The sequence below is a fragment of the Hyposmocoma kahamanoa genome, unplaced genomic scaffold (genome assembly GCF_003589595.1).
Source record: "Hyposmocoma kahamanoa isolate Upper Pololo Valley unplaced genomic scaffold, ASM358959v1 64, whole genome shotgun sequence".
NCBI classification, from domain to species: domain Eukaryota; kingdom Metazoa; phylum Arthropoda; class Insecta; order Lepidoptera; family Cosmopterigidae; genus Hyposmocoma; species Hyposmocoma kahamanoa.
This window is the reverse complement of record NW_020653852.1, coordinates 16,861,003-16,876,024: the sequence shown is the minus strand read 5'-3', so window position 1 is coordinate 16,876,024 and position 15,022 is coordinate 16,861,003. Positions and strand designations below refer to the sequence as shown.

The 15,022-nt window shown below is 35.6% G+C and overlaps 1 protein-coding gene across 1 annotated transcript in view; it reads left to right on the top strand.

The window, feature by feature from the left end:
- The window catches only part of LOC113230912 (putative gonadotropin-releasing hormone II receptor), a 40,700-nt gene extending 26,230 nt beyond the window's left edge, over positions 1 to 14,470 (top strand). The window contains exons 3-6 of the mRNA XM_026465021.1: positions 4,096 to 4,259; positions 9,000 to 9,123; positions 12,607 to 12,748; positions 13,616 to 14,470. Of these exons, the coding sequence (XP_026320806.1) occupies positions 4,096 to 4,259; positions 9,000 to 9,123; positions 12,607 to 12,748; positions 13,616 to 13,801 (616 nt within the window). The 3' untranslated portion in view covers positions 13,802 to 14,470. The remainder of the gene's footprint in view (positions 1 to 4,095; positions 4,260 to 8,999; positions 9,124 to 12,606; positions 12,749 to 13,615) is intronic.
- The last annotated feature ends 552 nt before the right edge of the window (positions 14,471 to 15,022 follow it).

The window sequence follows — 15,022 nt, the reverse complement described above, 5'->3', positions numbered from 1 at the left end:
TCCATAAATTACTAACTTCCGTGTTCGTTTTTTGAAAGTAATGTAAACATTTCCGAGCATGTTTGAGAAAAAATATTTATTTGTAAATTATGTAATGAATATAATTCCAATACTAATTTCAGACATAATATTATGCCCGTTCATCTATTTAAGGGGCAGCATAAAGGGTCACTATACATTTATTGATCGGCATATATTTTATTATCTACTGTAACCTATGCTAACTATATTTGAATTTGGATTAGGAAGTCCTGGATTCGATTCCCGGTAAGATCAATGCGGGAAAAGAAGTTGATTAAAAGAGTAAATTGATTCTGATCTGGTTGTGTAAAAGCCGTGGTAGGTAAGGTTTGACCTTCAACCTCTTAAGGAAGAGGCCGTGGTTTCGAATCCTTAAGCTAATATCATAGATTGAAATAATAATGTAATCATGTTTAAAAAAAAATGATACAAAATAAATTTAATGAAAATTTTACAAATCATTGATATTGATATATTGCATAAAATAAATTGAACAAAAAATTTGATAAAAATAACAAATCATGGAATTGGACATATCGCAAGTACATTATTAACAATCAAATTTTAAAATATTAACATAGTATTAATTATTCGGGATGCACAATACTTATATGATGCTACTGCCTATGGTCAATGACTGGAGATATCGTCCCGCGGTAACCGTAAAATGGGCTTCCGAGCATGCAGAGGTACAAAGAGGAGTCAAAGATAAGCATCCGATTGAAGTACTTAAGCGCGCGGGGCAAAGGAGCGAGGTCAGTTGCCCTAGAACGTTTAGAAGGTATAGCAAATAGCCTTCTGCTGTGAGGCTGCCGCACCAGGGTGGTCCTAGGCACCCAAAAGCCTATTGGTGTCCTTGTAGAGGTTTTATCATTTCTTGACGTATCAAGAAATGTTAAAGGTAGCTTCATAGGCGTATGTTAATGTATGTGCACAAATTTATGCTTACTTTCCACACATTTTTATGTTTCTTCGTTATAAAACACACACAAGAAATTTTGACATTTAAGTAGAATAAATTTACCAGAGGAATGCATGTCCTCTTGGGAATTGTGTAAGGAGTGCTAAAGGATCCAACGAACGTAAGAATAATAAAGGAAAAGGAGTTCGAGAACGATTTAGAATTTTAATGGTACTCATTGTACAGAGAATTGCCTACATTGAGTCCAGGAGCCCGATTCGGAACTCTTCGATATTTTAACAGAATCGTTCGATGGGATATCGTTGTCGCTTTTCGAGCTATTCAGAACATTCCGAGTTTAATTCGGACGTTCGATTCAGATACGATATCGTTATTCAACAGCGTTTACGGATTTTGTCGGTGAAATAGATTATAATAAAAATTAAAATTCTTTTATATACATTTTTAAGACTTTAAAGGCCTAAAATATAGGAATGCATTAGTCTTGCATTAAAATAAATTAATAAAATTGGACAAAATCCAGACTTTATTTAAATTAATAAGAGATTTTCATATTACATTCTTGCTTTGTAAACAATAGGACGTTCGGTAACTTTCATTCGATAACTGTTCTGAATAGCGTTTGTAGACTTTGCCGGTCGAGAAGTTTGAGTAATCGTACGGGTGCGACGTTATTTCTGTTCGGTTTCTAATATGAGTTTGACGTTCGATTCGGGTGTCGTTTATAAAAATGAAAAGAAATTGGTCGACAACTGAGTTATCGTAAGTTTCTGAATCGACCCCCAACAAATTTAATCAAATTTTAGTCACATACAATATTAAGTATAATTTGAACTTCAAATCATTTTGCCTTTTTGAACGTAATCAGATTACACAGTCAACAGTACGTAACTCTTCGGATTGTGAACTTCAGAATCTCTATCATCATCGCATAAAGTTGAATTTCAATTAGAAGTGACGTATTTACATATAGGAAAAGTTTATATTTGACTAACATGGCAAAGCCTTAAACGACCCGTACGTCTGTCTATGTTTTATTCATGGAAAAGGGAATATACGATTGTGGCCTCGAAAAATCAATGAAATAAGTCGTCCTTCTCACAAATATCTAGAGATTGGATTCCTTTGAATCCAGTTCAGTTTTTATTTATACAAAATAACCTAATAAGTACCTACGTTTGGAAACAAGAGTAACAGAATTCTTAATTTGAATTAGTATCTAGTAGCTGTAGACCTCTTTGTGAATGAGTTCGTCCAGAGAAATACTGCCACCTGACCTGTTTCTACCGCCAAGCAGTTATGTGAGCATTACTGCATCTCGGTTTTGAAGGGCCCCTCAGATCTTTGCGATTTAAAGCTCTGAGCGGCATTGCAACTGTTATGGACAGGCGTGTCGCTTACCATCAGGCGCACGACTTGTTCGTCCCGACACTTGGTATCATGAAAAAATTACATGAATTATCCAGCATTTAATTTCTATTTCATAATCATACACCCATATTCGATATACTAATCCGCGATCTTAGTTTAAAAATATCATTAGCTACGTACTGCATTTAACAAAGATAGCAGGAGAATAATGTGATGAACAACTTAATTATTTAAAATTATTTTTAACACTGTGGATGCAGACGTCGTCGCATCGAGCTACCCATTGACAGATCTTGATCCGTTACACTGGAGACGATATTCGAACAAAAGTATTAGCTTGACTGTACAACCAAAATAGCACACCTGAGGCACTTGCCTTTTGAGAACCGGATGAAGTCCGTGCAACCCTATATCTATAGTGACAACGGTCTGTTACAGGTCTTGAACTAATAAGGTCATCGTGCTTGCACAGGCTATTGTGCCCTTGCCATATAGCCAAGAGTTGTTAGGGAGGGTCACTATAAACAAAACGTATGTAGAAATATCCGTATATTTCTGTACAACTCAATAATGATGTGACAACCCTACGCTCTGTGAAAAGTGTAGGCATTGATGCTTCGAACAGGCCGGAGTTGCCGTACTTGTGTTGTTATCCTATGATAGTACCCATATTAAATACGAGACCTGTACTCCACCTACGCTGGTAGGGGCTCTGCCAGCGGCGCGTGGTCGGATTTAGATTACGGAAAGTGATTATGCTCTTCGGTGGCACAGCGTGCAGCTGTTAGTACTATGGACGATTGATGAGGAGGTTTCAGGTTCGATTCTCGATTGGGGCCAATTTAGTAAACGGAACATTTCTAAGTTAGTTCTAGTACGGGTATTCCGGGTATTATCGTCAGAGTTATCGTTATGCTGGTATTCATAGTACAGGAAATTCCCTAATTTAAGATTAGAACTTTAGTGTGATTAGCTGACTTTTTTTGCCTAAGTACTTCCTTTGGTATAGCTTTCAAGAAAACGGTATCTAACAGAGAGACGGTAGAGATACAACAACGCTATAAGTATCTCATTTCCACTACATCGGGAAATATGCCTTAAATTTTGAACAATTGTGAGATCTTGTACTTTTAAGAGCCTCCGTATACTACCTACTTACGGCGGCGTGCGGACGGTTCGGGCTTCGCTCTCCGCTGGACCTTGGCCTACTGCTTCGGCATAATTTAAAAAAGTAAAATTTTACCGTAAATTATTATTAAACAACCATAGAGAATCCCATATACCGATTGTCAGGCAAATTTTTATCAACCGCCAAAAAAGTTTGTATGGCAGCCATATTCAAAAATGAGTAAAAGTAAGTTTTGACCGCAATTTATTATTAGACACCCATAAACTCCCCGACATGCCGTGTTTCAATCGAGTTAGCAGAAATTTTATTTTTATCTGCTGCCAAAAAAGTTTGTATGCCAGACATATTAAAAACTGGCGTAAAATAAGTTTGGATCGTTGATTATTATCAAACAACATTTTCAGTAGAATTAGAGCAAAATTTTATCTCCCGCCAAAAAATGCTTGTATGGCGGCCATATTGAGAAATGGCGATAAACTAATGTTAATCACAAATTATTATCTAGCACTGCTAGAGACCCCCACACGCCAATTTCTTATTATCCTATGATAGTACCCATATCAACGCAGTAGAGCGTCTTGCTAAGAGACGAGAAATAAATATTTTGTCAAAAGACAGAGCCATGCCTGATTTACTGAAAATGTGTTTGCAGATATTTCCAGTGTGTGTCATATGGGTCTCTTCCGACGGAGAAGCACGAGTTCTACTATTTCATGGTGAACATGGTGCTGATGTACCTTGCGCCACTCATTTCCACGCTCTACTGCTCGCTCGCCGCGCTACTTGAAATAATTCGCCGTGCTAATACAGCCAATGGTATGTATGACAAATCACAACCTTGATAACTGCCTCCATGGATTTAAAAAAAAATTAATTAAAACCAGAATTAAATTTAGAACAGGGCGTAAATATTGTAAAACAGTCGTTAAAACCTAAAATATACTCTCCTCCTCTGAAAAATCTTCACAATGGAGATTTCGCCCTTTCTACAAAACACCGACGATGTATTAAAGACACATCTGCAAAATGGTAACTGTTCAGGAGAGAGGTTTCAAGATTCTACGAACGAAATTAGTCGATAACTTTTCTATGCTTAAATAAGAGAGTTATAAAATTTCACATAATACGCATTTTTTTAAGTAGTTCGCATTATTTTTATGACTTTCATGTGATATATAATAACATTGATTAAATTAAAGTTTAATATATAAAAAAACTTTTTCAAAATTTACAAGAACGCAAAATGAATGAAAAAAGGCTCATTTTTTATTTTCATATTAGAGCTGAAATAAAAAATAAAATATTTTTTTATCTACACACGTATCATAAACTCTGTACAATGTGTTCAAAAACTGCAAATTATGACCAGTTTAAATGTAAACTGTTTTGTTAGAACAAATCTCTTATCTGTGAAAATATTATTATTACCGAATTCGATGTTATTATTACATTCAAATTTCGAACATCTCTGAAAAACAAAACAATTTGATTAGACCTCAATTCTAATATCAGTCGAGATGAAGTTTTATTCGAAATGAAATGTCAATAGCAAACAATTTTGACAATTTCACACTATACTAGATATCGAACGGTATGATAGTTGGGACCGATTCTACTTTGTCTATGAATTAAAAATAAAAACTACGGTTGTGTGACATACGTGAGAAAAGTTTTTATTTGCCGTCATTGCAGCCGAGATTTCGCCATGCAGTTCCTGAACACATCACAGAGAGCTTATAATATGTATGTAGATAAAGCAGTGTTTGTACTGTACATAATTAGGCATTAAAACACTCGTGTCATGTTTTTATGAAACGAGCCGACAGGCGAATCCACACTTGTATTTTAATGCCTTTCATTATATAACAGTTACATAAACTACTATTTTTATTTTTTATTTATTTATTTGTATTTTGGTTACAAAGACCCATAAATACATAGCTTATAGACTAACATACGTGATAATACAATAAAACATTAATGATTAATTATTATTTACACATTGTTGTCTTTCCTGTCTAAAATAAATAATTAAATAAAATCTTTCCGTTGAATGTGCTGGTATGTGCATATAATAACTAATAATAAAATAGCTGTATATCATGTAAAAGGCAGCGTTTGAGGATGATGAATTAAATCAGAATTCGGAATACACTGGTTTTAGTTAATACCTATTTATTTTATGTTATTACAATTGTAATACGGTGTAAATTTCAATGCTTAGACTCAGAGAGAAATGTGTCGCGATGCTCCGAGGTCGATCTCAAGAGCATTGTAATTTATACCCTACGACAATTGTAATAGCATAAAATAATACATTGATCAATTTAATTCCTCTGCTTTCTCGTCCGTCCTAATACCGTCGTCGATGACTTTTTCTATAATCTTGTTATGTGAAGTGATTCCCGATTTTCCTTTCAGTTGGATTTTTAATGGAGTTTCATATGAGATCAGTGTTATATGAGCTGGATCGTCATATTTCCCCTTCGGCTTTCCACCTTTCTTTCAACATTTTTTAATAAAAACATATTTCATTTATTTGTGAAAACACAGGTACAATAAAAGCTTAACTACTAGAAACTAAAGCTAGGATTAAATTTTATTCAATATACAAATATTAAAAGATAAATTTACAACCAAAGATCAACACTTGGCTTCGTCAATATGTATAACAATACAAAAATTAGGATGATAAAGGACAGTTCTACCGTATCTAATTAATATACTGTAATATCAAAAACAATATTTTCTCTCTCTTAACATACTTTGCCAAATAAGCTATTTCTTTTAAGAAATGAATTATGTGTAATGAAGTTACAAAACTCTGTACTGTCAATCATGAAAACCCAACTGCTTCTTCTTACCGTGTCGATTCTTCTTTTCTTTTTTGACTTTGACTGCGCTGTCTGTGGCCGCGTAGAGATCTTCCCTCGTACAGGTATTAAGACACAAGGGGCACAACAGTAAGTGCTGCATGGACTGTGTTGGGGCATGAAACCCCATATCCACATCGTGTCTACTAACTGCTTATAAAGCAGCAATATATTAAATACAAATACAGACCCTTTTGGGGTAAGTTCACTTATGTTTATGTCTAATCTGTAGGAAGTGTTTTTATATTATCTGTAGGAAGTGTTTTTATGTTTTTTTGTTACAGCCTATTCCTTTATTCTTTCTTTTCCGTCACCTTTTCCCTACTTATTGTTTATACCTACTTCAATCAAATTCATGTGGACTGAGAACTTTAATTAGCTTCAAAGCTTTTAATATTGCACTACCGTCATTTGAACAAAAATATGTTTTCTTGCATCAATCATTCCATCAAATTTTATTGGAATATTTTCCAAAAGTTGACGATTGAAACGTCTCGTGATAAAATCAAAATATGTAATTTAAATGAAAAATTTGAATGAAATGAGGAAAGCCATTTTGTATTCATAATTAAGCTCGATATACAACGACATCATCAGTAAATAATGTTTACAAATTTCGAGTTTGGTTTGGAGGTTGTACAATTATTATTGTTTCCGGGAAATGTTTGTTACTATTTGAATTTCATGAATTGTTAATATTGCTCAGTTTGAAGAGATAAAGGATTTATATACATTAGACCTCTTTATACCGACTTTAATAGTACCTAAGAAATTTTGCAAATGACAGGTTTTCGTTTTTTTTTATGTATGAGCAGATGGGATTCGCTCTGGGCCTTTTGGATGGAAAAGTGTCGTACCTATTTTGACTTTCAATTATTTTGTGAAATCTAGTTTAAAGTGGAATAGGATAGTACTATTGTGCCTTAATCGAAGATTGAAACGCGAAATTATACGAATCTCGAACTAAAATACCCGTATCGGCCCGTTCTAAGGAATCCCGAGTCAATCCAAACACGCCGCCTCAAATTGCCTATCCTCTTTGTGGCGGCCATATTTACAGAAGCATAATTAAACGATTATAATAATTCATGTTTAGTCTCATGGCTTTGCCAAAGCCTTAATAAAAAATAAAAAATAATAAAATGAGCAGATGGCGAGCTATTCTTCCATAGATAATACAACTCGTACTAAAGTGTTATAAAAGACAAAAACGCACACAGCCATGATGATAAACATATAAATTAAATAATTAAAAAATACTAAGAATTATGCAAACTTTGAATTTATAAAATTAAGCAAATGGTTACTTTTTTTTCTATACTTCAAGCTTTTATGAAGTAATTCAGATTTTTTTGAGCATTAAAACTTTTTACCTAATATTAACGTATAAGAGAAGTACAGTGCACTGAAATCTAAAAAATCCATTACCCTATGGGGGTAATATAATGAAAAAGCCCGTGGGCGTAATTCAGCCCATTACAGCCGACTTTGCCTGCATGTTATGGCACTGTTTACGAGCAAGTGTGATGAAAATTAAGGTATTATAATTATTATTCACACAAAGATCGAAAAACACAAATACTTTCGATCTGACTCGACTCGACCCGAGTCAGCGTCTGTGCTATCGGTCTTACCAACTGAACTACAGGTTGTGTCAGCAGATCTGACGAATTTCTCAGTGTGCTTGTTGCAGATCTTTGCATTGGATTCATACGGCTTTTTTCCATCAGCAAAAATATCACGATATTCAATAAAAGTAATAAAGTTATTTCTTTGTGTACACCGAAAATAAAAGTACATGGTCCATTCCAACTTAAAAAAAGGCATAATGTGTCAGTATCCATATATAAAAAAATCGGATTTTCGATAAACGCCGTATCAATATCGAAAACATTTATTAATTATTACGAGTACCCCACGTTATTGTGTCGTGGAAAGTGACTAAAGTACCGGCACGCTTTGATGGCCGTTTTGACAGATTACAATGGTGATGTGAAATCACAATTCATTATCGAAAAAAATATAACCAAATGCGAGTCGCATCTATAAGCTTTTAGATTTGTAACTAGCATTGCATGGGTTAGCTTATTACAAAGTCTTAATAAAACGAAAATAAAATTTTTACTTAATATATTTGAATGAACCGAATATTTCAATGAAAATTAATGTACCTACTATACTTTATTTTGCACACAAGAAACAGATTTATACAAAAAGAGACGGAAAAGGGAAAAGGTCATATTTAATCGGATTCGTCGTGACGATCGTATAGATAGATAGATATATTTTTTTTAAATTTCGAATTTGCCGAGAACAAATGCCTATTTGTGTCATAAAAATATTTTATATATTCCATAAATTTTACAGCACGTCGCCATTGACAACAATGTGTACAGCAATTAGCTCCTTCAACGTAGTTATGAATTAATACAAAGCTTGATGACCGGACAAACGCCAAAACGGCCATCATGTCGTACCGGTACTTTAAATATGGGTAATTACGCCGAGATCGATTAGGCCGATTCGCGCATTTGAATATCAGCTAGCACTGAGGAGTGCACGTCACGGTACTGAAAAGTACTGCACTGATCGTCACGTGCGCGGATAGATCTACATCCATTTGTGGATTGTGATGTTCGTCAACTTTACTTGTTCTAAATTGAATTGTTGCTTTTTTGTTTAGATAAAATGCGTCGCAGCGGGGTGGGCATTTTAGGGCGAGCGCGAGCGCGGACGCTCAAAATGACTGTCACCATAGTGCTGGTGTTTTTCACGTGTTGGTCACCCTACTACTTCTACTGTATGTGGTAAGTATATTTCTTATAGACTTAAATAGGAATATTATTATATTCTAGTGATGCCTTTAGATGAGAGAACGAGAGCAAAACAAGACCGCGAAAGATCGCATAAAAAAACAAACCAACGAAGGTGGTCATAATTCCCAACAGTGAGCAAATGGCTTTTCGATGGGGTTATATGCCAAACAATCACATCAATTACCTGGACTTAAACAATGGAATCAACTGCAATAATAATAATATAAGTTATTTATTCAGATAATCCATTGGTTAAAATTACAAGCATCTTGACAGCTATTGTTAGCAGTAATATTAAAATATTAAAACAAATTGACTAAATAAATGGTTTACATGTTTGTGTACGGGAGAATCGGGTTAATGTGCAAAATTCTAAATTTAACCGAATCTGGGACCTCCTCATTCAGCGCCCACAGTTAGAAATGGAAAAAAGTGCTAATACATTTTAAACGTTGAAACGACGTATTTTTAAAAGTAAGTGTGCTTATAAAAGTACTTTTCACTTGAAACTCATTTTAGTTTGAAGCTTACAATCGTTTACAAAAACGTTTAATCCCATAAGCTTTATGCAAAAAAATCCTGCAACATTGTTTTAACAGGAAAAATGAAAGTACCACTAAAAGTGTTCAGATTAGTAAGTTTATTTGTAAAACACGAGTCTTATTTTTATTTATAACATTATTTCACGCGATTTGATACTTGCGCACGTTGAAAAAAATGAAATTATTGAGGTTAGACTAACGCTTGAAATAATAAATACTTCAAATTATAAGCGTGCTTGTATGCTTGTATTAAAAAGCAAACTTTTTAAAACGCTTTTCTTTTAAACATCTGCTTCTACCCTCAGTGGATAACCGAGGTCGTCAAAATTATCCTACTATAATTCTTGGTCTATTTTTCCAAGCATTTCCCTTATAATTTGCACAAAGACCATTCATTGTCAAGTATCTTTACAATATCGTTGCCTTACTTTCTCAAACTCGTATCTTAAAACACAAAGTTACTGAAATGCAAAATATGGATTGTATATACAAATTTTGCATGCTGATTTCATATCACACACTGGCTTTTAACTATTATTAAAGTAATGCATCCAATTAACACCCTTGATAAGAAATTTAAAATAAACAGAAAGTTTTACCATCTTGTGAATAATCACTCTTTATAAGATACGAGTTTGAGACAGTAAGGCTTCGATATAACGGAATATCGTTCGTCTGGCATCGTTTGTTTTAGAAATGGGATGAGTTTGAGAGTGTTTCTATTTGTTCAACACTGTTGTTATTTTTAGCACAATGTTGGGTCGTACACGCTTGGTGTGATATAGACTGGTATGAGATTACCTATATACACCTTTCTCTCAGGCTCAAAGGGGGTTGAGAATATTATATGTTTTCATAAACAATAGTCGTTGTATTTTTTAAAATATAATATCAAGTGACACGACAGACGAACAAGTCGTGCGCGTGATAGTAAGCTGCACGCCTGTCCATAACAATTAGAGTGTCACTCAGAGCTTTAAACCGCAAAGATCTGAGGGGCACTGCCACTGCGCTCGTCATCCTGAGTTGACAAGTCTCATGTGCCTGTAACCACCCCTTACCCTTCAAAACAGGAACACAGTAATGCTGACATTACTGCATGACGTTAGAAATAGGTAACGTGACACTATTTCCCTGGACGAACTCTTTCACAAGGAGCTCTACTTATACCAATAGTTGTGCGAAGCTCGGCCGAAGAAAAAATTTCATTTGGGGTGGTATATGTGACTCTAATTGCGCTTGTGTTATACATTTTATTAATTTTACGCGGAGGGAGTTGGAAAAATAAACTGCATGAAAAAATATATAATACAAACCCAGCTATCTTGAATGATTTAACCTTCGTTGTATTCGCGGAATAGTAAATTTAATAAATTTAATTTTATTTCCTGTTTATTTACATGGGTTTTGAACCTCGTAATTGTTTCTCAACTAAGTACGTATGGCGCACTATAAGTTTCCGGAATCAATAAGAAAAAACACTACAAATGGTCAGAAATAAATTTATTGTTTCTCAAAATATTCTCCGTTAGGGTTTACGCACTTTTTCATACGAATGAACCAATTTTGAAAATATTTATGCCACTCCTCCGTGACAATCTCTGAAACATTTTTCATACTCTTCGACAGCCACTTCAGGTGATGAAAATCGTTGACCGCTTAACTGATTCTTAATTTTTGGAAATAAATAAAAGTCACAAGGTACTAGGTTCACCTTCAAAAATTCATTTGTCTGTCTGGCCGTGTGAGAACTGGCATTATCGTGGTGCAAGATTATACGGCGTTTACGGTTATTTTTACGGAGTTTGTCAATAACTTCCGGCAAACAAATGGTTGTGTATCAAACACTATTCACGGTACAACGATTCTCCAAAGCAACAGTAACTACGTGTCCATTTTTATTAAAAAAAGAAGCAATTATCCGCTAGAGTCGCTTTGCACGCGCATCATCTCATCTCGAAAGACCCATACGCTCGATTGCTGCTTTGGTTTGGGATTGTAACTATAAATCCATGTTTTGTTACCTGTAACTATGTCCCACACCAAATTTGACGTCCCTTCGTTGAATCAGGTAAGCATGGCATTGCACCAAGTGACGCGATCCTTTTTTTGAGCCTCAGTCAAGTTGTGTGGGATCCGCGAGAGTACAGCTTTTTCACACCCAAATGTTTGTGTAGTCTTGATTGTATTTGACTCATGCCTATGCCTAAAGATGCCCGAATATCATGATATGTCACATGCCTGTCTGTTTTGATTATACGGCGCACAGCATCATTGTTTTTGTTGTTCACAGCAGTGGACGGGCGACCATCACGAAATTCGTCACTGAGATTCACACGACCGCGCATGAATTCTGCAAACCAGCTATAAATAGTCGTCTTGCATGGTGCTTCATCGCCAAAAACAGTTTGAAGCCGAGCAAAACTCCGCTGAGCTGTTAAATTACACTTAAAGTCGTAGAAAATTATACTACGAAAATTTTCACGAGTTAAATCCGTGGTGATGTAGACAACCAATTTCTAAAATGACGCCACAATGTAAAAAACAAGTGACAGTCAGATGAAACAAACTGTATTCTACTGCCAAAGAGTTCCATTTTCAAATGTAGTAATTACTTTTTAAATATTGTTTATGTAAGTGGCCTGTTTCGGAAACTTATAGTGCGCCCTATGTATAAGACCTTCTATTATTTAAACATCATTGTAGATTCAGTAGCAGTAGATCTCCTTGAGTTCGTCCAGGGCAGTACTGCCACCTTAATTATTTCGGCCGCCAAGCAGTAATGTCAGCGTTACTGTATGGCCCCGGGCCCGACAGCCGACTAGTGGGAACGGACTGTTACGATCAGTAGTATGAAGATTAGCAGTCCTCTTCGGTTGTTGCTCCATAGCAGTATACATATGAGCAAATGCAATATATAGTAACTTTTCAGGTACTGGATAGACAAGGACTCAGTGCAAAGTCTGGACCCAGCGCTGCAGAAGGCAATGTGGCTGTTCTCGTGTACAAACTCCTGCGCAAATCCCATCGTGTACGGGATTTTCAACCGCAATCGGTGGTCGTTGCGCTCTCATGTAAGTGCAAGAAGGTATTATTGCTCTAATCTAATAATATAATACTTTACAGAGGGAAACCAAATTTCCTTCACAGGAAAGGCTTTTATTGTTTAACTCAACGCCGGATATACTAACGACACAAGTTCAAAGTTAAGCGAAGTACCATGGATTCAAATCCGGGCTTGCACCTCTTAGTTTTTCGGAATTTATGTGCGACATTTAATTAAGGAAAACCTCGTGAGGAAACTTGCACACATCTGCAATGCAATTTAATGATGTGTGTGTCCCCAATCAACATTGTGCCCGCGTGAGTACTCCAGCCCAAATTCTCCCATATTGAGAGGAAGCCTGTAGTAGGACTGTACAGTCCTACTGTTGGCTAGTAGGTTAATAAATATATATTAGACAACATCACATGCGTTGCAGTGATCCCAAAATAAGTAGTTATAGCACTTCTGTTATGGAAATCGGAAACAACGACGGTACCACAAACACACCCGAGACAATATAGAAAAGTTCGTTTCTACACTGACCCGCCCGGGGATCGAACCCGGAACCTCAGAGATGGCGACACCATGAAATCCGGTGTGCAAGCCACCCAACCACGGAGGCCGTCAAACCGTCAAGAAGGTTAACTATTCTATTACGTAACACGTATACGTATAAAGCAGGAATGTAATTTATTTATAAATGCAGTAAAAAACCAAAAACAAAGGCATTTTCGTAAGGTCCGCTGGTTCGTTCCGTGGCTAAGTTGTCGATCTTTGTATTAATAATTATAACAAACTAGTGGAGTAATTTCACAAAAATAATTGAATATCATTTCAATAAATATTTAATTAAAATGTAATTTTTTTAAATTATTATTTTAATTTTAATTTACAGTCTAACAGATACAATGGCAGCGTCAGAAGAGGCTCTCGGTTCCCATACGGAGAGTCAATGGAGATATCAGCTGCAACATTGGCCCGCGCAAGAAACTCTATCGTGAGCCATCGACGCGATTCCTTTGTTCCGAACGGGTCGAAGCATTTCCACAACAACAACAACAAATGCAATGGCATGCTGTAGCTACGGCTCAGACAACGGCGCTCGAATAACGTAAAACGAAAACGTTACAAAGACGAGCGCTTTTTGTGAACATTGAAATAACGTTATGACGTTAAAGACATTTGATGTGGTCGTTATTAAAAAAAACGTTCTAGCTTATAAGGCAGCGAAACTTTTGACTTGTACAATCCATACCCTATGATAACTGACCCTCTAATCGACCATTTGGTTCTGGGTAGATAAATATGAAGAACAGTGTTAAAAAAACTTGACCTTTATAATTTCCTTATTGCATCATTAGTGAATGTTTTTAAAAATTTTTATCCATTTGATCTTTAACGTACATTTGCTTAAGGCGCAGTATTTTATTTAACGCGAGCCTATATTTTAGGAGGATAGGTGCGGGTTGCCGCCTTTGCGTCGCACAACCCGCGCGCTGAAAATGAATATGATTAAAATAAGAACAGGTCGAGGAAATTTGACACAGATCCGATGTCAACAAGCGCCCGATTGCGACTGACGGGAGAACGGGTGGCGCGGCGTATCGTTAAACCCCTGGGCAATTTTAGCAGGTTCTCTGTAGTACTTAAACAGATATAAAAATTATGTGCAACGTTAGACATTTTATTCTTAAATAATTTGTTTTAGACTTATTATTATTTTAGCCTGTTTACAGGATTTTATATGATCGTGTACAGTACATCATACCGTGTAACAAATTAGCACATTCTCTAGACAATATCCTTACGTGAATTGTATATTTTTTGTAAGACCGTTATTTTATAGTAAATACCAAACCATTTGATCTAGCAAAACATTTTTTCCCGTTTCTCCTCCAGCGCCTCGCTTTAAATAGAGAATGCAAATTTCAACCAAAAATGTGTAAGAACGCTTTCAGAACCAAAAGGTCGGCTAGTCAGGCATCTTAGGGCATTGACTGTACCTACTTAAATAGATAAAACTTTCTTACTACTGTGATTAATTGTACAAAATGAAAGCCGTTTGGCAATGAGCTATCTTATTTTTCGCAAATTAAGTGATGGTACATAGTTTAAAGTGTGCAAAACAAAGCTTTAAGAGTAGTCTTGGAAACATATCTAGATTGTAGTGAGTAAGAAATCCGATAGTGAAGTTTGTGTCATGCCTTGTAAATAAAAATAGTAAGCTGATCGTGTCGTTGTTGTGTGCATATAAAGGCTAGGCTTAAGAATTTAGGGTTGGACTGGACAAAAGGGGGTACTA